Genomic DNA, 24,009 nt, shown 5'->3' with positions numbered 1-24,009 from the left:
AGCTGGAGGTCTGCACTGAATTCTGTCATTTAGAATTTATTTTGGTACTGTACATAACCAAAATTAGAAAAAGAAAAGTCTGTCCAAGTAGTTATGGACCTAACTGTATACTTAAACTGGTACATTTTACTTTTCTATATTTACCTTTTAGCAGCAGCTTATTCCCAGTATCATGTTGGTGAGAGGGTGAGTATACTGGAATGAGTTTGCATAATCTCGTGTTTGACCTGTTAACATTGTACATAATACCTGCGTTGTGGTGAAGATTCACATCAGGAGGGTTTAAGAGACCATATTCATGGGAGAGAGCGTCTGTTGGAGAGTTCGGCATCGACCATGACATGATTCTTGATGCTTTTCTGTAGTGTCAGATGTTTTGTAGTGTAAGTAGAGTAAGTATTGATCCACATAAAGTTACATATTATATACATTTTATTTTGTGATGTTTTTGCCAATATTGTCTCCAATTATACTGTTGCATCAAAACTCTTCTGTTGAAATGTTCTATTAGTATTTATTATTGCATGTTTTAGCATTAGCCTCAGATTTCGAGGTGCATTTAGCTTTAGAATTACCTTGAGATTTAGCATCAGCCTCAGATTTAGCATTAGCATATGATTTCCAGTTCCATTTAGCTTCAGCATTAGCCTTAGATTTAGCCTTAGGATTACCTTGACATTTAGCATTAGCTTTGGATTTAGCATTAGCTTTCAGATTTTGAGGTGCATTTAGCTTTAGAATTACATTGAGATTAAGCTTTAGCTTTGGATTTAGCATTCGCCTCAGAGTTAGAGTTACATTTAGCATTAGCCTCAGATTTAGCTTTAGCCTTGGATTTAGTTACATTATCTTTACCATTAGCAATAGCCTCAGTGTTCAGGTTCAAAGAGGTGACGGCCAAAAGAACCCGAAGCAGTGAATGCACCACCTGTCTGTGTGTGTGTGTGTGTGCGTGTGTGCGTGTGCGTGTGTGCGTGCGTGCGTGTGTGCGTGCGTGCGTGCGCGCTGCGGTGATACTGACACACACCCCTCCCCCCTGCGTCATCTGTCTCACACACACACACGAGGAGGATCAGCAGTGAGACTGAAGGATGGACGATGCTGCCGCCTGGTTTGTAGCATGCTAATGTGTGTGTGTGTGTGTGTGTGTGTGTGTGTATGTGTGTGTGTGTGGAGGTCACCTTTCACCCGATCGCGGCTGTCGTCATGCCAACATCAATGCTCTGTGTGGTGGGGGGGTGGCTCTGGTTGCACTGCAGTGACCGAACGCAGTGATGCAGCACACACACAATTTTATAGTTGTTTAGTTTTTGTTTTTGTATTTTTTGTTTTATTTTTGTCTGGGTTTTTTCGTGTTTTTATGTCATTTGTTAAAGGTGTTTTTTATTGAATTTTTTTTAAGGTTTTTTGTTGATTGTTATCAAAGTCGTTGCTCCCTCCCCTTCAGAGATGACTTGGCAGTTCTCTCTGTCTCTTTGCCTTCCCCTCCCCCGGCAGAGCGGCTGAGTGAGCGCTACGGCGACCTGCGGGGGGTGCTGCTGAGCGTGGAGCTGGAGAAGGAGCGTCAGGGTCTGGGCCTCAGCCTGGCTGGGAACCGAGACCGATCACGACTCAGCGTCTTTGTGGTTGGGCTGCAGCCGGGGGGACCGGCGGCCCGCGACGGACGCATCCGGGTCGGAGACGAGCTGCTGGAGGTTAGCGTTCTCATTCTGCCAAGTCAGCGTAATGCTCTGCCGAGTCGGCGTAACATTCTGCCGAGTTAGCATAATGCTCTGCTGAGTCAGCGTAACGTTCTACTGGGTCAGTGTAACTCTGCTGAGTCAGCTTAACGTTCTGCTGACTCAGCACTTTCCCTTCCCTGCAGATCAACGATCACGTCCTTTATGGGCGGAGCCACCAGAACGCCTCCGCCATCATCAAGAGCGCCGCTACACGTGTCAAACTGCTGCTGCTCAGGTACGTTTAACTTTACGTTAGTCTTAGTTCCAGGCTAGTTAGTACGTTAGTTTTACTTTACTTGAGTGTTAATTTACATTAGTTTTATTTTACGTTAATTTTACTTCCAGGGTAGTTGAAGCTAGTTTGATGTTACCGTGGTAACATCAGAGTATCCTTCCATCTCCCTAGAAACGATGATGCAGTGAACCAGATGGCTGTCGCCCCATTCCCCTCTCCCCCTCCTCCTCCCACCAACAGCCCGGGGGTAAACAAACTCTCTCACACACACACACACACACACACACACACACACACACACACACACACACACACACACACACACACACACACACACACACACACACACACACACACATATTGTGACACATGACGTTTCCTCTCCTGTAATTGGTTGTGTGTGTCAGACTGGTTCCGCCTCCTTGGACAGGCCCAGCCCCCCGGATAGCCTGGAACTACACACTCTGCAGGTCAGCGTGTGTGTGTGTGTGTGTGTGTGTGTGTGTGTGTGTGTGTGTGTGTGTGTGTGTGTGTGTGTGTGTGTGTGTGTGTGTGTGTGTGTGTGTGTGTGTGTGTGTGTGTGTTTCTGACGTGTGTGTGTGTTTCTGATGTGTGTGTGTGTGTGCACACGCCCCAACAGGACGACAGTGTTTCCCCGCTGACAGAGGAACACACACTCACACACGCCTCTGACCAGGTACCTTAGTATGTGTGTCTTTACGTAATTTGTATGTCACTTTAATTTGTGTCTTTGTGCGTGTGGTTCATTTCTTTGTATGTGTTTTGCACTGTGTTTTTTAATGTGTGTGTGTGTGTGTGTGTGTGTGTGTGTGTGTGTGTGTGTGTGTGTGTGTGTGTGTGTGTGTGTGTGTGTGTGTGTGTGTGTGTGTGTGTGTGTGTGTGTGTAGTCCTGCATGTCTCAACCAGCAGTGTCTCCTTTGATCAGCCCCGAACTGCTTCATGACAACACAGGTAGCACGCACACACACACACACACACACACACACACACTGAAGCAGGAAAGGATTAAATGGACTCCTCCCCTTTTAATGACTCCTCCCAATTCCCCCCTCATGACCCCGCCTCCTCTCTGGCCCCGCCTCTCCTAATTAGACCCCGCCTTTTGCCCTGTACTTCCTGGTCAGGAGACTCGATTGGAGATCAATAAAGGCCGATCGGGACTCGGGCTGAGTATCGTAGGAGGAAACGACACGCAGCTGGTAATAATAATTATAATAGTTGTGTACCTGCAGTGTGTATTGTTGTGTACCTGCCCCTGTAGAACAGCACGTCCCCATAATGCAACCTGGACAAACGTACACACTATAATAACTTACTGTGTGTGTGTGTGTGTGTGTGTGTGTGTGTGTGTGTGTGTGTGTGTGTGTGTGTGTGTGTGTGTGTGTGTGTGTGTGCGTGTGCGTGTGCGTGCCCGCCTTTGTGGATGTGATCAGGACGCCATCTTGATTCACGAGGTTTATGATGAAGGAGCAGCAGCTCGAGACGGACGACTGAGAGCCGGAGACCAGATCCTGGAGGTAATGCTGCAGTTGCTAGTAATCCTCTAGTTACTAGTACTCTAAAAATTACCAGTACTGTCTCTCCAGGTGGACGGGGTGGACATGCGAGGCGCTGCTCACCAGGAAGCGATCTTGGTGCTGCGCCAAACGGGAACTCGTGTGCGATTGACGGTGCTGAGAGACAAACGTCGCCACGGCGACGAGGAGGCCGTCCTGAGGGTGGAGTTAAAGAGGAGGAGTGGGCGGGGCCTTGGGCTGAGCATTGCTGGCAAGAGGTAAACAACAATGACAACACAAAAATAACACAACAAAAAATTACAACACAATAGCAACACAACAAGGACGAGTTGCCGACGAGTGACTAGTTGCCAAATATTTTTTGATTCATTACCGACTAGTTTTAGGTTAGTAGTTGACTAATTTTTGATTAGTAATTGATTAGTTTTAGATTGGTAGGTGACTAGTTTTTTATTAGCTACTTACTAGGTTTTGATTAGAAGTTGACTAGTTTTAGATTGGTAGGTGACTAGTTTTTGATTAGTAGTTGACAAGTAGTTGACGAGTTTTAGATCAGTAGATGATGCATTTTTGATTAGTAGTTGACAGGTTTTTGATTAGCTGCCGACTACTTTATGATTGGTAGGTGACTAGTTTTGATTAGTAGGTGACTAGTTTTGATTAGTAGGTGACTAGGTTTTGATTAGTATTTGACTAGTTTTAGATTAGTAGTTGACTAGTTTTTTATTAGTAATTGACTAGTTTTGATTAGCTTCCGAATAGTTTTTGATTAGTAGTTGACTAGTTTTAGATTAGTGGGTGACTAGTTTTTGATTAATAGGATGCCTAGTTTTTTTTTATTAGTCGTTGACTAGTTTTAGATCATTAGGTGACTAGTTTTTGATTAGCTGCCGACTAGTTTTTGATTGGTAGTTGACTAGTTTTAGATTAGTAGATGACCAGTTTTAGATTAGTAGATGACTATATGATTAGTAGGTGGCTAGTTTTGATTAGTAGGTGACTAGGTTTTGATTAGTAGTTGACTAGTTTTAGATTAGTAGATGACGCATTTTTGATTAGTAGTTGACTAGGTTTTGATTAGTAGTTGACTAGTTTTAGATTAGTAGTTGACTAGTTTATTAGTAATTGACTAGTTTTGATTAGTAGGTGACTAGGTTTTGATTAGTAGTTGACTAGTTTTTGATTAGCTGCCGACTATATGATTAGTAGGTGGCTAGTTTTGATTAGTAGGTGACTAGGTTTTGATTAGTAATTGACTAGTTTTAGATTAATAGGATGCCTAGTTATTTTATTAGTCGTTGACTAGTTTTAGATCATTAGGTGACTAGTTTTTGAATAGCTGCCGACTAGTTTTTGATTAACTGCCGACTAGTTTTAGATTAGTAGTTGACTAGTTGTCTTACTATGCACATTTGTAAACATATTGACAACAAAAAGGAAAATAAGCGGTACGTAGTCACTTGGGTTATGTTTCAGTATTAGCAGCGGCCATGTTTTCTACAAAAGAGATAAATGGCTGCCAGGTAATATAGAAGTTTCTGCTGGACCCCCTGATAGTATATCTAATGTTTTCTAAATGAATATGACACATGACTTCTCTAATCCATAGGCCACATGTTGGAGGCCGGGCATCCTTCCATTTAAGTAGAATAAGTCTCCTGGCTAGCAGGATGCAACAGGCCATCATATTTCTAAAGCCCCCAGGATGAGGCCTGGCCCCCGGGGTGAGGCCTGGCCCCCGGGGTGAGGCGTGGCCCCCGGGGTGAGGCCTGGCCCCCGGGGTGAGGCCTGGCCCCCGGGGTGAGGCCTGGCCCCCGGGGTGAGGCGTGGCCCCCGGGGTGAGGCCTGGCCCCCGGGGTGAGGCGTGGCCCCCGGGGTGAGGCGTGGCCCCCGGGGTGAGGCCTGGCCCCCAGGGTGAGGCCTGGCCCCCAGGGTGAGGCCTGGCCCCCGGGATGAGGCCTGGCCCGGCCCCCAGGGTGAGGCCTGGCCCCCGGGGTGAGGCCTGGCCCCCGGGGTGAGGAGTGGCCCCCGGGGTGAGGAGTGGCCCCCAGGGTGAGGCCTGGCCCCCGGGGTGAGGCGTGGCCCCCGGGATGAGGCCTGGCCCCCGGGGTGAGGCCTGGCCCCCGGGGTGAGGCCTGGCCCCCGGGGTGAGGCCTGGCCCCCGGGGTGAGGCGTGGCCCCCGGGATGAGGCCTGGCCCCCGGGGTGAGGCCTGGCCCCCGGGGTGAGGCCTGGCCCCCGGGGTGAGGCCTGGCCCCCGGGGTGAGGCCTGGCCCCCGGGGCCACACCAAACAGTAGATCATATCATAGAGAACCTCTCAAAACTAGACTGTACATCTTTGGGCCTAGCAGAACATGAGTAGTAATGTGGCTGAAGCTTGTTTGCAACGGTCACATGTAGGATCAATCTCTGGTTATATAAAATATATATACTATTATATATTAAACCTGGTTAGTCTTTCTTTGGTCCAGTGAAGACGGTGGACTAGTTTAAAGTGAACCTTGAGGAGGAGTAAACTCTTTGTTTTATTTGTTGCCACTTTGCTTCTGGAAGTTTTTCATTTAAATCTTTTTCCCATCTGTGTTTTAGAGAGTCCAGATTATCCTCCTTAGATGTATTTAGTAATATGTACATTCTACTTATTATTTGTTTTGTGTGGACATTACATTTGAGAATTGCTTCTAGTGGAGTTTCAGGTGGACGTAATGGAAATTGAGCAAAGTTGGAGGCCACAGAATGTGTGGTTTGTAGGAACCTGAGGAGGTGGGACTTGGGGAGGTTAAATCTCTGTGATAGTTGTTGAAATGAGGCAAACCTGTTCTCAATGTAGAGCAGGGGTCTCAAGGTCCACTGACCCGGGGCCGCTGGGGGCAGAGTCTGGCTGAGGCTGGGCCTCATCAGGGGTTCCACAAAAAAAGTTGTACAAAAAATCCTCAAACGTCATTATGAAGAGTTTTAATGGGTTCTTCTGAACATGAATGGAACGTTGAGTGAAGATCATGAACGGCTCGTCTAAAAATGGTTCCTCTTGCCTTGGCATGTTGGTCCCTGGAGATGTGGAGCGCTAACTTTCAATACATTCACACATTAGTGGAAGTCGACCTTTATTGACTGATAACTGATCAGTACATTAGGACAAGGTAGTTCCATGGTTCTAAACCGTCTAGCGATACATGGAGTTTAGTGGCATTGTTGGTGTGTTTCATTGAATACATGAATTATTGGATCTATTTCTTTTACAATCACCAACCTTCAAGGGCTCCAAGGCAGGAGCCCCCCCCCCCCCCCCCCCCCAAAACCCTCTTCACTCCTGGTTACCCACCCAAAACGAAACTAGATGAATTAACAAACTACATGAACAAAGCACAACACTACAAACCTAATATAACCCCCAACAGCAGCTAAACAAGACGTACAGAATCTCCCATGATGCACTGCAGCGACCCGCTCCGTGATCACAGAGTGTTGGTTGATTCATCCACTTTGTTTGGTTTATTACTTGTTGGTTTTGTGGGGGTGTCTTGCTGCCATGGGTCACCTCCTGGTGTAAATCAAAATAAAAGCTCAATTTAATAGTACGCATTGTGGAAACTTTGCTCATCATTCGAACTCCCGTCGTCTCGTAATTACAAAGTTGTTGACCCCGTTGCTGCGACAACTCATGAAAGATATTCCTGCAAAGGAATTATGGCAAAGATGTTTGTGTCGGTGTTCAACAACGAAATGGTGCGATATGAACGGCACTCCAGAGGATTACTTCCCGTTTTAAGTAGCAAAGAAATAACTGCTTGTCACATGGTTGGTGGTAGGGACTAGTTAACAAAACAGTCTTCAAATACCAATAGCAGTAACGGAGAGATCTGATTTGAGAATTGCTTATAAAACTCATTTGGGGAGCCATCTGGCACTAGTTTTTGATTCCTAGTTGACGTGTTTTTGATTAGTAGTTAACTAGTTTTTGATTCCTAGTTGACGTGTTTTTGATTAGTAGTTAACTAGTTTTTGATTCCTAGTTGACGTGTTTTTGATTAGTAGTTAACTAGTTTTTGATTCCTAGTTGACGTGTTTTTGATTAGTAGTTAACTAGTTTTTGATTTGTAGGTGACTAGTTTTAGGATAGTAGTTGACTAGTTTTTGACTAGTTGCTGACTAGCATTTGACAAGTTGCCCACAGGTTTGTGGTTTCTGGTCCTCCAGGAGTGGCAGCGGTGTCTTCATCTCTCAGCTGGTTCGTGGCGGCGCCGCCCTGCTGGACGGACGACTGATGACGGGTGACCGAATCCTGAAGGTCAATGGAGACGACACGACAACAAAGAGTCAGGAGGAGGTGGCGGCCATGTTGAAGGTACAAACAGGAGGAGGTGGCGGCCATGTTGAAGGTACAAACAGGAGGAGGTGGCGGCCATGTTGAAGGTACAAACAGGAGGAGGTGGCGGCCATGTTGAAGGTACAAACAGGAGGAGGTGGCGGCCATGTTGAAGGTTCCTTCCACATACACACTACTTCATACGCACACACACATCCAGAACTACTGTCATAAACCACACACACACACACACTAACTACATATACACAAAACTACACACAAACTACAGTTCAGTGTGTGTGTGTGTGCGCGCAGTGTGTTCGAGGTCCGGTTGTGTTGGAAGTCGGTCGTCTCAAAGCTGCATCGTGGATTTCATCCCGACGGTCTCAGGGAAGCGAGGTACAACGATCAACGACAACACAAGAAAAAAACTTTTCTTATTACAGAATCATGAAATTCTCTCACCTGGTTTCAGGTGAGTCGCGTCAGCCGGGCGAGTTTGTCCGCTGTGGCTCCACCCCTCATGCCAGAGTCACCACAGCCTCCAGAGCCCTCGAACGACCGTGACGTTGCCACGACGACGGCTGCCGCTGACAGCTCAGGTAGTGCTGATGATGGTAAAATGACGGTGTCTTAATGTTAAGGTACCGGCGCAAAAAGGGGGGTTGCACTCTGCCGCGGCCCTCTACAGGAGACGGTCCTCTACAGGGGGCGGCGCCCTACAGGGGGTGGCCCGCTACAGGGGGCGGCCCGCTACAGGGGGCGGCCCGCTACAGGGGGCGGCGCTCCACAGGGGGCGGCCTGCTACAGGGGGCGGCGCTCTACAGGGGGGTGGCCCGCTACAGGAGACGGTCCTCTACAGGGGGCGGCCCATTACAGGGGGCGGCACTCCACAGGGGGCGGCCCACTACAGGGGGCGGCCCGCTACAGGGGGCGGCGCCCTACAGGGGGCGGTGCTCTACAGGGGGGTGGCCCACTACAGGGGGCGGCCCTCTACAGGGGGTGGCCCTCTACAGGGGGCGGCGCTCTACAGGGGGCGGTGCTCTACAGGGGGGTGGCCCACTACAGGGGGCGGCCCTCTACAGGGGGCGGCGCCCTACAGGGGGCGGTGCTCTACAGGGGGGTGGCCCACTACAGGGGGCGGCCCTCTACAGGGGGTGGCCCTCTACAGGAGACGGTCCTCTACAGGGGGCGACGCCCTACAGGGGGTGGCCCGCTACAGGGGGCGGCGCTCTACAGGGGGTGACCCGCTACAGGGGGCGGCGCTCTACAGGAGGTGGCGCTCTACAGGGGGCGGCGCTCTATAGGGGGTGGCGCTCTACAGGGGGTGGCCCGTTACAGGGGGCGGCGCTCTACAGGGGGTGGCGCTCTACAGGGGGTGGCCCGTTACAGGGGGCGGCGCTCTACAGGGGGCTCCACTCCCCAGGGGGCTCCACGCTACAGGGGGCGGTGCTCTACAGGAGGCGGCGCTCTACAGGTTGCGGCGCTCTACAACTTGTCCATCCACCAACCATCCACCAACCCTCCACTACTCCATCCACCAACCCTCCACTACTCCATCCACCAACCGTCCACTACTCCATCCACTACTCCATCCACTACTCCATCCACCAACCCTCCACTACTCCATCCACCAACCGTCCACTACTCCATCCACTACTCCATCCACTACTCCATCCACCAACCCTCCACTACTCCATCCACCAACCGTCCACTACTCCATCCACTACTCCATCCATCAACCGTCCACCAACCATCCACCAACCATCCACCAACCCTCCACTACTCCATCCACCAACCGTCCACTACTCCATCCAAAAAACCCTGCACTACTCCATCCACCAACCGTCCACTACTCCATCCACCAACCCTCCACTACTCCATCCACCAACCGTCCACTACTCCATCCACCAACCCTCCACTACTCCATCCATCAACCGTCCACCAACCATCCACCAACCCTCCACTACTCCATCCACCAACCGTCCACTACTCCATCCAAAAAACCCTCCACTACTCCATCCACCAACCCTCCACTACTCCATCCACCAACCCTCCACTACTCCATCCACCAACCGTCCACTACTCCATCCACCAACCCTCCACTACTCCATCCACCAACCGTCCACTACTCCATCCACTACTCCATCCATCAACCGTCCACCAACCATCCACCAACCATCCACCAACCCTCCACTACTCCATCCACCAACCCTCCACTACTCCATCCACCAACCCTCCACTACTCCATCCATCAACCGTCCACCAACCATCCACCAACCATCCACCAACCCTCCACTACTCCATCCACCAACCATCCACTACTCCATCCACCAACCCTCTACTACTCCATCCACCAACCCTCCACTACTCCATCCACCAACCGTCCACTACTCCATCCACCAACCCTCCACTACTCCATCCACCAACCGTCCACTACTCCATCCACCAACCCTCCACTACTCCATCCACCAACCATCCACCAACCCTCCACTACTCCATCCACCAACCGTCCACTACTCCATCCACCAACCATCCACCAACCCTCCACTACTCCATCCACCAACCGTCCACTACTCCATCCACCAACCCTCCACTACTCCATCCACCAACCGTCCACTACTCCATCCACCAACCGTCCACCAACCCTCCACTACTCCATCCACCAACCGTCCACTACTCCATCCACCAACCGTCCACCAACCCTCCACTACTACATCCACCAACCCTCCACTACTCCATCCACCAACCCTCCACTACTCCATCCACTACTCCATCCATCAACCGTCCACCAACCATCCACCAACCATCCACCAACCCTCCACTACTCCATCCACCAACCGTCCACCAACCATCCACCAACCATCCACCAACCCTCCACTACTCCATCCAAAAAACCCTCCACTACTCCATCCACCAACCGTCCACTACTCCATCCAAAAAACCCTCCACTACTCCATCCACCAACCGTCCACTACTCCATCCACCAACCCTCCACTACTCCATCCACCAACCATCCACCAACCCTCCACTACTCCATCCACCAACCCTCCACTACTCCATCCACCAACCCTCCACTACTCCATCCACCAACCGTCCACTACTCCATCCACCAACCCTCCACTACTCCATCCACCAACCCTCCACTACTCCATCCAAAAAACCCTCCACTACTCCATCCACCAACCGTCCACTACTCCATCCACCAACCCTCCACTACTCCATCCACCAACCCTCCACTACTCCATCCACCAACCATCCACCAACCCTCCACTACTCCATCCACCAACCCTCCACTACTCCATCCACCAACCGTCCACTACTCCATCCACCAACCCTCCACTACTCCATCCACCAACCCTCCACTACTCCATCCACCAACCGTCCACTACTCCATCCACCAACCCTCCACTACTCCATCCACCAACCCTCCACTACTCCATCCAAAAAACCCTCCACTACTCCATCCACCAACCGTCCACTACTCCATCCAAAAAACCCTCCACTACTCCATCCACCAACCGTCCACCAACCATCCACCAACCCTCCACTACTCCATCCACCAACCCTCCACTACTCCATCCACCAACCGTCCACTACTCCATCCACCAACCCTCCACTACTCCATCCACCAACCCTCCACTACTCCATCCACCAACCCTCCACTACTCCATCCACCAACCGTCCACTACTCCATCCACCAACCCTCCACTACTCCATCCACCAACCGTCCACTACTCCATCCACCAACCCTCCACTACTCCATCCACCAACCCTCCACTACTCCATCCAAAAAACCCTCCACTACTCCATCCACCAACCGTCCACTACTCCATCCAAAAAACCCTCCACTACTCCATCCACCAACCGTCCACTACTCCATCCACCAACCCTCCACTACTCCATCCACCAACCCTCCACTACTCCATCCACCAACCCTCCACTACTCCATCCACCAACCCTCCACTACTCCATCCACCAACCGTCCACTACTCCATCCACCAACCCTCCACTACTCCATCCACCAACCCTCCACTACTCCATCCACCAACCGTCCACTACTCCATCCACCAACCCTCCACTACTCCATCCACCAACCCTCCACTACTCCATCCACCAACCCTCCACTACTCCATCCACCAACCCTCCACTACTCCATCCAAAAAACCCTCCACTACTCCATCCACCAACCGTCCACTACTCCATCCAAAAAACCCTCCACTACTCCATCCACCAACCGTCCACCAACCATCCACCAACCCTCCACTACTCCATCCACCAACCCTCCACTACTCCATCCACCAACCCTCCACTACTCCATCCACCAACCGTCCACTACTCCATCCACCAACCCTCCACTACTCCATCCACCAACCCTCCACTACTCCATCCACCAACCCTCCACTACTCCATCCACCAACCCTCCACCAACCCTCCACTACTCCATCCACCAACCGTCCACTACTCCATCCACCAACCATCCACCAACCCTCCACTACTCCATCCACCAACCCTCCACTACTCCATCCACCAACCCTCCACTACTCCATCCACCAACCCTCCACTACTCCATCCACTACTCCATCCACCAACCGTCCACCAACCATCCACCAACCATCCACCAACCCTCCACTACTCCATCCAAAAAACCCTCCACTACTCCATCCACCAACCGTCCACTACTCCATCCAAAAAACCCTCCACTACTCCATCCACCAACCGTCCACTACTCCATCCACCAACCCTCCACTACTCCATCCACCAACCATCCACCAACCCTCCACTACTCCATCCACCAACCCTCCACTACTCCATCCACCAACCGTCCACTACTCCATCCACCAACCCTCCACTACTCCATCCACCAACCGTCCACTACTCCATCCACCAACCCTCCACTACTCCATCCACCAACCATCCACCAACCCTCCACTACTCCATCCACCAACCCTCCACTACTCCATCCACCAACCGTCCACTACTCCATCCACCAACCCTCCACTACTCCATCCACCAACCCTCCACTACTCCATCCACCAACCGTCCACTACTCCATCCACCAACCCTCCACTACTCCATCCACCAACCCTCCACTACTCCATCCACCAACCGTCCACTACTCCATCCACCAACCCTCCACTACTCCATCCACCAACCCTCCACTACTCCATCCAAAAAACCCTCCACTACTCCATCCACCAACCGTCCACTACTCCATCCAAAAAACCCTCCACTACTCCATCCACCAACCGTCCACCAACCATCCACCAACCCTCCACTACTCCATCCACCAACCCTCCACTACTCCATCCACCAACCGTCCACTACTCCATCCACCAACCCTCCACTACTCCATCCACCAACCGTCCACTACTCCATCCACCAACCCTCCACTACTCCATCCACCAACCCTCCACTACTCCATCCACCAACCGTCCACTACTCCATCCACCAACCCTCCACTACTCCATCCACCAACCCTCCACCAACCCTCCACTACTCCAGTGGCAGAACTTCAAGCCTCTGGAGGATCCTCCACCTTGATGTTCGGGGCACTTCAGAGGCACCAGCAGCTTCAAATATCTGTTTTCTGCTTTGCATTGGCATTTTAGCAGCTGCTCTCTTAATCCGATGTGTTTCTCTGGCAGAACTCTTCCTCATTGTGTCGTTATAGTTCTCTGGCAGAACTCTTCCTCATCGTGTCGTTATAGTTCTCTGGCAGAACTCTTCCTCATTGTGTCGTTATAGTTCTCTGGCAGAACTCTTCCTCATCGTGTCGTTATAGTTCTCTGGCAGAACTCTTCCTCATTGTGTCGTTATAGTTCTCTGGCAGAACTCTTCCTCATCGTGTCGTTATAGTTCTCTGGCAGAACTCTTCCTCATCGTGTCTTTATCAGCAGGAACCCGTGCTGCTCTGACACAAGGTTCTTAACAATACGATGATCATCATCAAATATCTTCAGGTTTTCACACCTTTTCCAAGGCATTCAACTATTTGATGCTTTTCTGCAGCAGAGATCCTCTTTCTTTCCCATAGTGCTCGGCGATGGGGTTTTGCTTCGTAATGTGGAACATCCTTCTTTTGTAGTTTTTCCTTTAATTGGGCTCACCTGGCAAACTGAGTATCCCAGGAGTCTGATGGATTTCAGGGATCCAAAGAGCCCCGACACACAACACCTTCCGCAAGATTAATTGAAAAACAACCAATTGAATCTTTCTGACTCCTACATGCAATCTGCTCTATGACTGTGGAGCAAGGTTGTCCTTGCTCTGGTCCTGGCCGTGCAGCCCGGCATGTTGTCCATGTCTCCCTTCCAGAGCAGTCCTGGATGTCCTGGTGGTTCCTCACCCAGTTCACCACAGAGCCTGACGAGGAGCCGCTCAGTGCCGTCAGCCTGGTGGAGCAGGGAGACCAGGGACCCTGCAGGGCTGCACCTCCAGGACCCCGGTGGTCCCTGCCGTTTGCTGTCGGTTGATGACATCGCAGTGACATCGTGACGTGAACGGCGTTGCGTTAATGGTGTGATGTTTATGACATGGTGCTGACGACGCCATCAGAGTGACTCACTGTCTCTTTGTTTCACAGCCGTTGTCTCCGGGATTCGAACCGTGGACCTGAGCAGGGTAACTGAATGTTCACTCTGCAGTTACTGCACCCCCTGCTGTTAACTACCCCCGGAGTATTCACTACCCCGAGTGTCACCTAAAATCCCCCACCCCTCCATGGAGTATTAACTACCCTGAGTGTTACCTCCCCCTCCCCCCTCCAGGCCCCGTCAGAGTCTTTGGGTGTGAGCATCGCGGGGGGGCGGGGCAGTCCACTGGGCGACGCCCCCATTTTTATCGCCATGATGGACGCCAACGGAGCCGCCGCCAGAACGCACAAACTCAAGGTGTGTGTGTGTGTGTGTGTGTGTGTGTGTGTGTGTGTGTGTGTGTGTGTGTGTGTGTGTGTGTGTGTGTTACAGTGTATGTAAATGTGATACTGTGTGTGTGTGATACTGTGTGTGTGTGTGTGTATGTGTGATACTGTGTGTGTATGTGTGATACTGTGTGTATTATTGTGTGTGCAGGTTGGCGACCGTCTGATCAGCATCAACAATATTTCCGTCGACGGTTTGAGTCACGACGACGTCGTCAACCTGCTGAAGAACTACACACACTACACACTGCAGGTACACAACTACACACACTGCAGGTACACAACTACACACACTGCACGTACACAACTACACACTGCAGGTACACAACACTACACACTGCAGGTACACACACTACGCACTGCCGGCACACAACACTACACACTGCAGGTACACACACTACACACTGCAGGTACACAATACTACACACTGCAGGCACACAACACTACACACTGCAGGTACACACACTACACACTGCAGGTACACAATACTACACACTGCAGGCACACAACACTACACACTGCAGGTACACAACTACACACACTGCACGTACACAACTACACACTGCAGGTACACAACACTACACACTGCAGGTACACAACACTACACACTGCACGTACACAACTACACACTGCAGGTACACAACACTACACACTGCAGGTACACACACTACACACTGCAGGTACACACACTACACACTGCAGGTACACAATACTACACACTGCAGGCACACAACACTACACACTGCAGGTACACACACTACACACTGCAGGTACACAACTACACACACTGCACGTACACAACTACACACTGCAGGTACACAACACTACACACTGCAGGTACACACACTACGCACTGCCGGCACACAACACTACACACTGCAGGTACACACACTACACACTGCAGGTACACAATACTACACACTGCAGGCACACAACACTACACACTGCAGGCACACACACTACACACTGCAGGTACACAATACTACACACTGCAGGCACACAACACTACACACTGCAGGTACACAACTACACACTGCAGGTACACAATACTACACACTGCAGGCACACAACACTACACACTGCACGTACACAACTACACACTACACGTACACAACTACACACTGCAGGTACACACACTACACACTGCACACTGCAGGTACACAACACTAACCGCTGCAGGTACACACACTACACACTGCAGGTACACACACTACACACTGCAGGTACACACACTACACACTGCAGGTACACAATACTACACACTGCAGGCACACAACACTACACACTGCAGGTACACACACTACACACTGCAGGTACACAATACTACACACTGCAGGCACACAACACTACACACTGCAGGTACACAATACTACACACTGCAGGTACACACACTACACACTGCAGGTACACTACACTACACACTGCAGGTACACAACACTACACACTGCAGGTACACAATACTACACACTGCAGGCACACTACACACTGCAGGTACACACACTGCAGGTACACAACACTAACCGCTGCAGGTACACACACTACACGCTGCAGGTATACACACTACACACTGCAGGTACACACACTACACACTGCACACTGCAGGTACACAACACTAACCGCTGCAGGTACACACACTACACACTGCAGGTACACACACTACACGCTGCAGGTACACAACACTACACACTGCAGGTACACAATACTACACACTGCAGGCACACAATACTACACACTGCTAGCACACAACACTACACACTGCAGGTATACGCACTGCATGCTGTATGTATAAACACTGCACACTGCAGGTACACAACTACGCACTGCCGGCACACAATACTACACACTGCAGGCACACAACACTACACACTGCAGGTACACAACACTACACACTGCAGGTACACAATACTACACACTGCAGGCACACAATACTACACACTGCTAGCACACAACACTACACACTGCAGGTACACACACTACACACTGCAGGTACACAATACTACACACTGCAGGCACACAACACTACACACTGCAGGTACACACACTACACACTGCAGGTACACAATACTACACACTGCAGGCACACAATACTACACACTGCTAGCACACAACACTACACACTGCAGGTATACGCACTGCATGCTGTATGTATAAACACTGCACACTGCAGGTACACAACTACGCACTGCCGGCACACAATACTACACACTGCAGGCACACAACACTACACACTGCAGGTACACAACACTACACACTGCAGGTACACAATACTACACACTGCAGGCACACAATACTACACACTGCTAGCACACAACACTACACACTGCAGGTACACACACTACACACTGCAGGTACACACACTACACACTGCAGGTACACAATACTACACACTGCAGGCACACAACACTACACACTGCAGGTACACAACTACACACACTGCACGTACACAACTACACACTGCAGGTACACAACACTACACACTGCAGGTACACAACACTACACACTGCACGTACACAACTACACACTGCAGGTACACAACACTACACACTGCAGGTACACACACTACACACTGCAGGTACACACACTACACACTGCAGGTACACACACTACACACTGCAGGTACACAATACTACACACTGCAGGCACACAACACTACACACTGCAGGTACACACACTACACACTGCAGGTACACAACTACACACACTGCACGTACACAACTACACACTGCAGGTACACAACACTACACACTGCAGGTACACACACTACGCACTGCCGGCACACAACACTACACACTGCAGGTACACACACTACACACTGCAGGTACACAATACTACACACTGCAGGCACACAACACTACACACTGCAGGCACACACACTACACACTGCAGGTACACAATACTACACACTGCAGGCACACAACACTACACACTGCAGGTACACAACTACACACTGCAGGTACACAATACTACACACTGCAGGCACACAACACTACACACTGCACGTACACAACTACACACTACACGTACACAACTACACACTGCAGGTACACACACTACACACTGCACACTGCAGGTACACAACACTAACCGCTGCAGGTACACACACTACACACTGCAGGTACACACACTACACACTGCAGGTACACACACTACACACTGCAGGTACACAATACTACACACTGCAGGCACACAACACTACACACTGCAGGTACACACACTACACACTGCAGGTACACAATACTACACACTGCAGGCACACAACACTACACACTGCAGGTACACAATACTACACACTGCAGGTACACACACTACACACTGCAGGTACACTACACTACACACTGCAGGTACACAACACTACACACTGCAGGTACACAATACTACACACTGCAGGCACACTACACACTGCAGGTACACACACTGCAGGTACACAACACTAACCGCTGCAGGTACACACACTACACGCTGCAGGTATACACACTACACACTGCAGGTACACACACTACACACTGCACACTGCAGGTACACAACACTAACCGCTGCAGGTACACACACTACACACTGCAGGTACACACACTACACGCTGCAGGTACACAACACTACACACTGCAGGTACACAATACTACACACTGCAGGCACACAATACTACACACTGCTAGCACACAACACTACACACTGCAGGTATACGCACTGCATGCTGTATGTATAAACACTGCACACTGCAGGTACACAACTACGCACTGCCGGCACACAATACTACACACTGCAGGCACACAACACTACACACTGCAGGTACACAACACTACACACTGCAGGTACACAATACTACACACTGCAGGCACACAATACTACACACTGCTAGCACACAACACTACACACTGCAGGTACACACACTACACACTGCAGGTACACAATACTACACACTGCAGGCACACAACACTACACACTGCAGGTACACACACTACACACTGCAGGTACACAATACTACACACTGCAGGTACACAACACTACACACTGCAGGTACACACACTACACACTGCAGGCACACACACTACACACTGCAGGCACACAACACTACACACTGCAGGTACACACACTACACACTGCAGGTACACAATACTACACACTGCAGGCACACAACACTACACACTGCAGGTACACACACTACACACTGCAGGTACACAATACTACACACTGCAGGCACACAACACTACACACTGCAGGTACACACACTACACACTGCAGGTACACAATACTACACACTGCAGGTACACAACTACACACACTGCAGGCACACAACACTACACTGCAGGTACACACACTACACACTGCAGGTACACAACACTAACCGCTGCAGGTACACACACTACACTCTGCAGGCACACAACACTACGCACTGCAGGTACACAACTACACACACTGCAGGTACACAACTACACACACTGCAGGCACACAACACTACACACTGCAGGTACACAACACTACACACTGCAGGTACACAACACTACACACTGCAGGTACACAACTACACACACTGCAGGTACACAACTACACACACTGCAGGTACACACACTACACACTGCAGGTACACAAACTATACACTGCAGGTACACAACACTACATGCTGCAGGTACACAACACTACACTGCAAGTACACAACACTACACACTACGCACTGCAGATACACAACTACACACACTACACGTACACAACTACACACTGCAGGAACACAACACTACACACTGCAGGTATACGCACTGCATGCTGTATGTATACACACTGCACACTGCAGGTACACAACTACACACACTGCAGGTACACAACTACACACACTGCAGGTACACAACACTACACACTGCAGGTACACAACACTACACTGCAGGTATACACACTACATGCTGTATGTACACACACTAAACACTGCAGGTCTCACACACACACACACACACACACACACACACACACACACACACACACACACACACACACACAACAAACATATTGTGTTTGTTGCAGGTTGCCTCAGACACCAACTTGGGCGCCATCGTCTCTCAGGTGGAGAATTTATCCTCCAGCGACTCAGCAGAAAGCCAGTGAGACACACACACACACACACACACACACACACACACACACACACACACACAGTGTGTGAACAGTGACTCAGCACGACCTGGATCCCCGCCTCCACCTGGACCACCTGGACAACCTGGACCCCCCCTCCACCCGGACACCCCCCTTCACATGGACCACCTGGACCGCCCCTCAACCTGGACCTCTCCTCCACCTGCACAACCTGGGCCCCCCCCTCCACCCGGACACCCCCCTCCACATGGACCACCTGGACCGCCCCTCAACCTGGACCTCTCCTACACCTGGACAACCTGGGCCCTCCCCTCCACTCGGACACCCCCCTCCACATGGACCACCTGGACCGCCCCTCCACCTGGACTTCCCTTCCACCTGGACACCCCCCTCCACCCGGACACCCCCCTCCACCCGGACCACCTGGACATGGATAAAGGACTGTCCCTCTCCCTCCCAACATGTTGACCCCCCCTTCCAGCTTGCTCTTAAAGTCATAACCTCTCTCCTCACCGCTGGGTGGGTCTTCTCACCGCGACTCCAGGGGGTGTGGCTTAGGGGGTGCTGCCCTGCCTCTATACTTATGATGTTTGCCGGTTGTCTGTTTCCACGGCGACAGTCTTCCAACAGTCTTCCGTGGAGTTTCATCAACAGTCGCAGTTGCTGTTCACACACAGGGCTTTTCCACCAACAAGAACCAGGAGCTAGTTCAGGTTCTAGTTCAGACAGGTTCTTTAATGAGCACCGACAACGAACCGGTTCTTGTTCCACAGTTCACGGAGCCAAATGACAGCCACGTCATTGCGTCACTCCAAAACGTGACACGTCACTGATTTCACTGATTTCACCAATTTCACGCTGACAGCGCTCGTAGAAGAACCAGGAGACGGACTGAACCAGTGGTTTGGTCCGGGTCGCTCCATCTAGTCTGACCTGAACCTCGGATGAAAACATTGAGTCTCCTCGTCGCTCTATTGGGGTTTTATCACGTCCATCTTGTTTTAGTCCAGAGCCCCAGAGTGGACATAGAGAGAAATAATAATAATAATAATAATAATAATAATAATAGTAATAATAATAGTAATAATAATAGTAATAGTAATAATAATAGTAATAATAATATTAATAGTAATAATAATAGTAATAGTAATAATAATAGTAGTAATAATAATAGTAGTAATAATAATAATAGTAATAATAGTAATAATAGTAATAGTAATAATAATAATTAATAGTAATAATAATAATAACATGAATGATCCTGGCTCTTATTTTTCACCATTCCAACATTCCAGAGTGACTTTCTGCTCCTTTCACTTTATTTCTGGACGTGTCTGAATCAAAAGCTTCAACATGGAGGAATGGAGGTGTAGAATGATAGAACGCTGCTCTACAGCCGTTTCCATGGTAACCTATAGGTTGTCATTGGAAACCTCAGCCTGCGGTCAGAACGCCAGACAAGACCTGGAAGTGAAGTTAGTTACAATCATGTCACCATGAAAAGCCTGAAAAGAACTGATTCTAGATTCTACATCCACCAGCTGACGGAGCTGACTGACGGAGCAGGAGCTCTGCAGCATCTGGAGAGCCACGGCTCCGCAACCACGGATTGAATAATCTCGTTCCCTCGTATTATTAACTATTTACTTCCTCCTCGTAGGTAGAGATAACTCCAGAGATAACTCCAGAGATAACTCCAGAGATAACTCCAGAGATAGCTCCAGAGATAACTCCAGAGATAGCTCCAGAGATAACTCCAGAGATAGCTCCAGAGATAACTCCAGAGATAACTCCAGAGATAACTCCAGTGAGAGATAACTCCAGAGATAACTCCAGAGATAACTCCAGAGAGAGATAACTCCAGAGATAACTCCAGAGATACCTCCAGAGATACCTCCGGTGAGAGATAACTCCACAGATAACTCCGCCCCCAGCTGATGACGTGTCAGTTCCCAGTCTGGTCCAGTAACGAAGTGGGGCCAGCGTAGCAGCAGTTTAGCCCCTGATAGGCCGGGGCTTTGGTGGTGGAAAGACAAGAACTGGTGCTAAATCTGGTCCTGGACCAGAACTAGAACCTGGTTCTTTTTGGTGGGAAAGCCCCCAAAGTGACACTTGTTAAATATTGTTTCAGTCGAGGTTAGTGTGTGTGTATTTGTTTTAGCGCCCCGCGGCTCCGCTCACTGGTTCTGGAAAAAGGTCCAGACGGTTTGGGCTTCAGCATCGTCGGCGGTTTCGGGAGTCCTCACGGAGATCTGCCCGTCTACGTCAAGACCGTCTTCAACAAGGTGGGCTGCAGAATAATGAACTAGATTAGCATGACTTGCATGACTTGCCTAGCATGCTATGCTATGTGTTTCAGGGCGCGGCTGCAGCCGAAGGCAGTCTGAAGCGCGGCGACCAGATTGTGGCGGTGAATGGCGAGAGTCTCCGCGGAGCAACGCACCAGCAGGCCGTTGACGTGCTCAAGAGGCAACACGGCAGTGTCGTACTGCAGCTGCTAGCCTAGCAGGCTAGTTAACTAACACAGCTAGCATAGCCTCTGCATTGGTCCACTTTTCCATCAAACAATAAAAGTCTTGTTTGTAGCTTGAATGTTACGCAAGTTTTTTTCCATCTAGCTAACTACTTTCCTGGCGTTGCCATGGCAATAACGTTGAACTTTTTTTCTCAATGCTAATCCACAAAGGTTCGCCTTGCATCTTTGCAGTTTTCGAGTTAGCGGTTGTTTCCAAACTCCTGTCGTTATTTCGCCACAGTTCATTACCTGTGCATGACCTTTTTTTTGTTTCATTTATTTTTTTACAATTAATTTTGTCACATTTCCATCAAACAATAAAAAAAGTTATTGAAGCCTCATTTGTTTCATGCTGGTTTTCCGTTTGCGTGAGTTTTACACATTTTATGCAAATTGTTAGCTAGTTCCTGTGGGCTCTCCACCTTCCTGTGGCCTCTCCACCTTCCTGTGGGCTCTCCACCTGCAGGAAGGTTCTTGATGGGTCAATGTGATCTGGGTGACGGTGCTCAGACTGACACCACCACCTCCTGGAAACGGATAAGAGGGAGGAGATGGATGGATGGATGTTAGCTAGTTTCTCGCTAATGTTTGGTAGTTCTAAGAGGAACCAAGATGGCGGAGTGAGTGAGCGGACTTTAGCAGGCTCCGTAAAACCAAGCCCTTGTCTTTATCATTGATGAGCAGTTTACCCGGGTGAGGGAGGACTGACCAGGAATCACCTCAGTGAAATCCCTCCATCCCAAAATACAAAGAAAAGAAGACCGACGTCAGTCCGCGGATGATGTGAGTGAAGCTTTTCTACACGCTGTGCAAATCCTGACAACAAAAGTGGACGAACAAACCAGGAAAATTGAAGCAAACCGCAGCTGTTAGTGGCCATCGAAGCACTGCAGGGAAAAACGTCTGAGCTCCAAAATGAAACCCAGACCCTAAAGCAGGGGTGTCCAACCTCCTGCTGTCTTTTGTTATACTTCCATAACAGTGTTTTTAAAAAAATGGAACGCTCTATCAATGGTTCTAATCGTGTCATAAGCAATGCCAAAAAGCAGAGGGTGGGTCAAGATGACCTATAGGCGGATTTTTAACACGACGACACTGTTGGGCTGAAGATTCCATTGAACTCCTCGAGATGTTCTCCCCCAGAGGAGAAACACCAGGGACAATGAACAGGCCATAAAACAGCAGGGGAGCGAGCCAGAGACCCCGGAAGTTTCCAACCCCCCAGGTTGGCAACCAATGAGGATGATCCAACCAGACCCGAACACCACAGGGGTCCAAAATTCAACTTGGTGAGACTCTCTTCCTACCAACTCTCTCTGCTTCTCAATCTGACCGCCAAGAGAGAAACATGTCTCTGCCTCAGGATGATAAAGAGAGCACCAAGTAGGAACAAAAGAAACACCAACGCCAGCCCGCTGGACCAGCAGGATCTAGTTTGGACTACTTCTTCTGTTTCCTCTATTTTTCCTTTTTTGGGGGATTCTGGAGACCCGAGCCAGCGTCTCCTCTCCAAAATCATCTGCCTCGGTGTCCACTCCTGCAGCTGAAGCCAGGCCTCTGAATTCAGACCTGGTAACAACCAGTTACCACAGCCTCACAGAACCAACAGCACCATGAACGGTGCTGTCCAGAACCGGAGGGTGAGAGCTTTTGTCTGGGCAGATATATTGTTAGATTAGAGTGAAGCTAACAT

At 50.0% G+C, this 24,009-nt stretch overlaps 1 protein-coding gene across 2 annotated transcripts in view; it reads left to right on the top strand.

Moving 5' to 3' along the window:
- patj (PATJ crumbs cell polarity complex component) overlaps positions 1 to 22,657 on the top strand; it is a 50,642-nt gene extending 27,985 nt beyond the window's left edge. For both annotated transcript variants that reach the window (XM_080472863.1, XM_080472862.1), the window contains exons 24-41: positions 1,498 to 1,694; positions 1,865 to 1,956; positions 2,128 to 2,203; positions 2,364 to 2,426; positions 2,597 to 2,653; positions 2,865 to 2,928; positions 3,070 to 3,176; positions 3,411 to 3,494; positions 3,564 to 3,751; positions 7,692 to 7,839; positions 8,116 to 8,199; positions 8,276 to 8,402; positions 14,387 to 14,424; positions 14,571 to 14,693; positions 14,874 to 14,975; positions 19,733 to 19,809; positions 21,963 to 22,086; positions 22,161 to 22,657. In XM_080472863.1, the coding sequence (XP_080328989.1) occupies positions 1,498 to 1,694; positions 1,865 to 1,956; positions 2,128 to 2,203; positions 2,364 to 2,426; positions 2,597 to 2,653; positions 2,865 to 2,928; positions 3,070 to 3,176; positions 3,411 to 3,494; positions 3,564 to 3,751; positions 7,692 to 7,839; positions 8,116 to 8,199; positions 8,276 to 8,402; positions 14,387 to 14,424; positions 14,571 to 14,693; positions 14,874 to 14,975; positions 19,733 to 19,809; positions 21,963 to 22,086; positions 22,161 to 22,307 (1,898 nt within the window). In that variant the 3' untranslated portion in view covers positions 22,308 to 22,657. The remainder of the gene's footprint in view (positions 1 to 1,497; positions 1,695 to 1,864; positions 1,957 to 2,127; positions 2,204 to 2,363; positions 2,427 to 2,596; positions 2,654 to 2,864; positions 2,929 to 3,069; positions 3,177 to 3,410; positions 3,495 to 3,563; positions 3,752 to 7,691; positions 7,840 to 8,115; positions 8,200 to 8,275; positions 8,403 to 14,386; positions 14,425 to 14,570; positions 14,694 to 14,873; positions 14,976 to 19,732; positions 19,810 to 21,962; positions 22,087 to 22,160) is intronic.
- Positions 22,658 to 24,009: the final 1,352 nt, after the last annotated feature.

The sequence above is a fragment of the Lipophrys pholis genome (assembly GCF_963383615.2).
Source record: "Lipophrys pholis genome assembly, chromosome: 10".
Lineage (NCBI taxonomy): Eukaryota > Metazoa > Chordata > Actinopteri > Blenniiformes > Blenniidae > Lipophrys > Lipophrys pholis.
The sequence above is the reverse complement of the archived record's forward strand: the minus strand, read 5'-3'. Positions and strand labels throughout refer to the sequence as shown.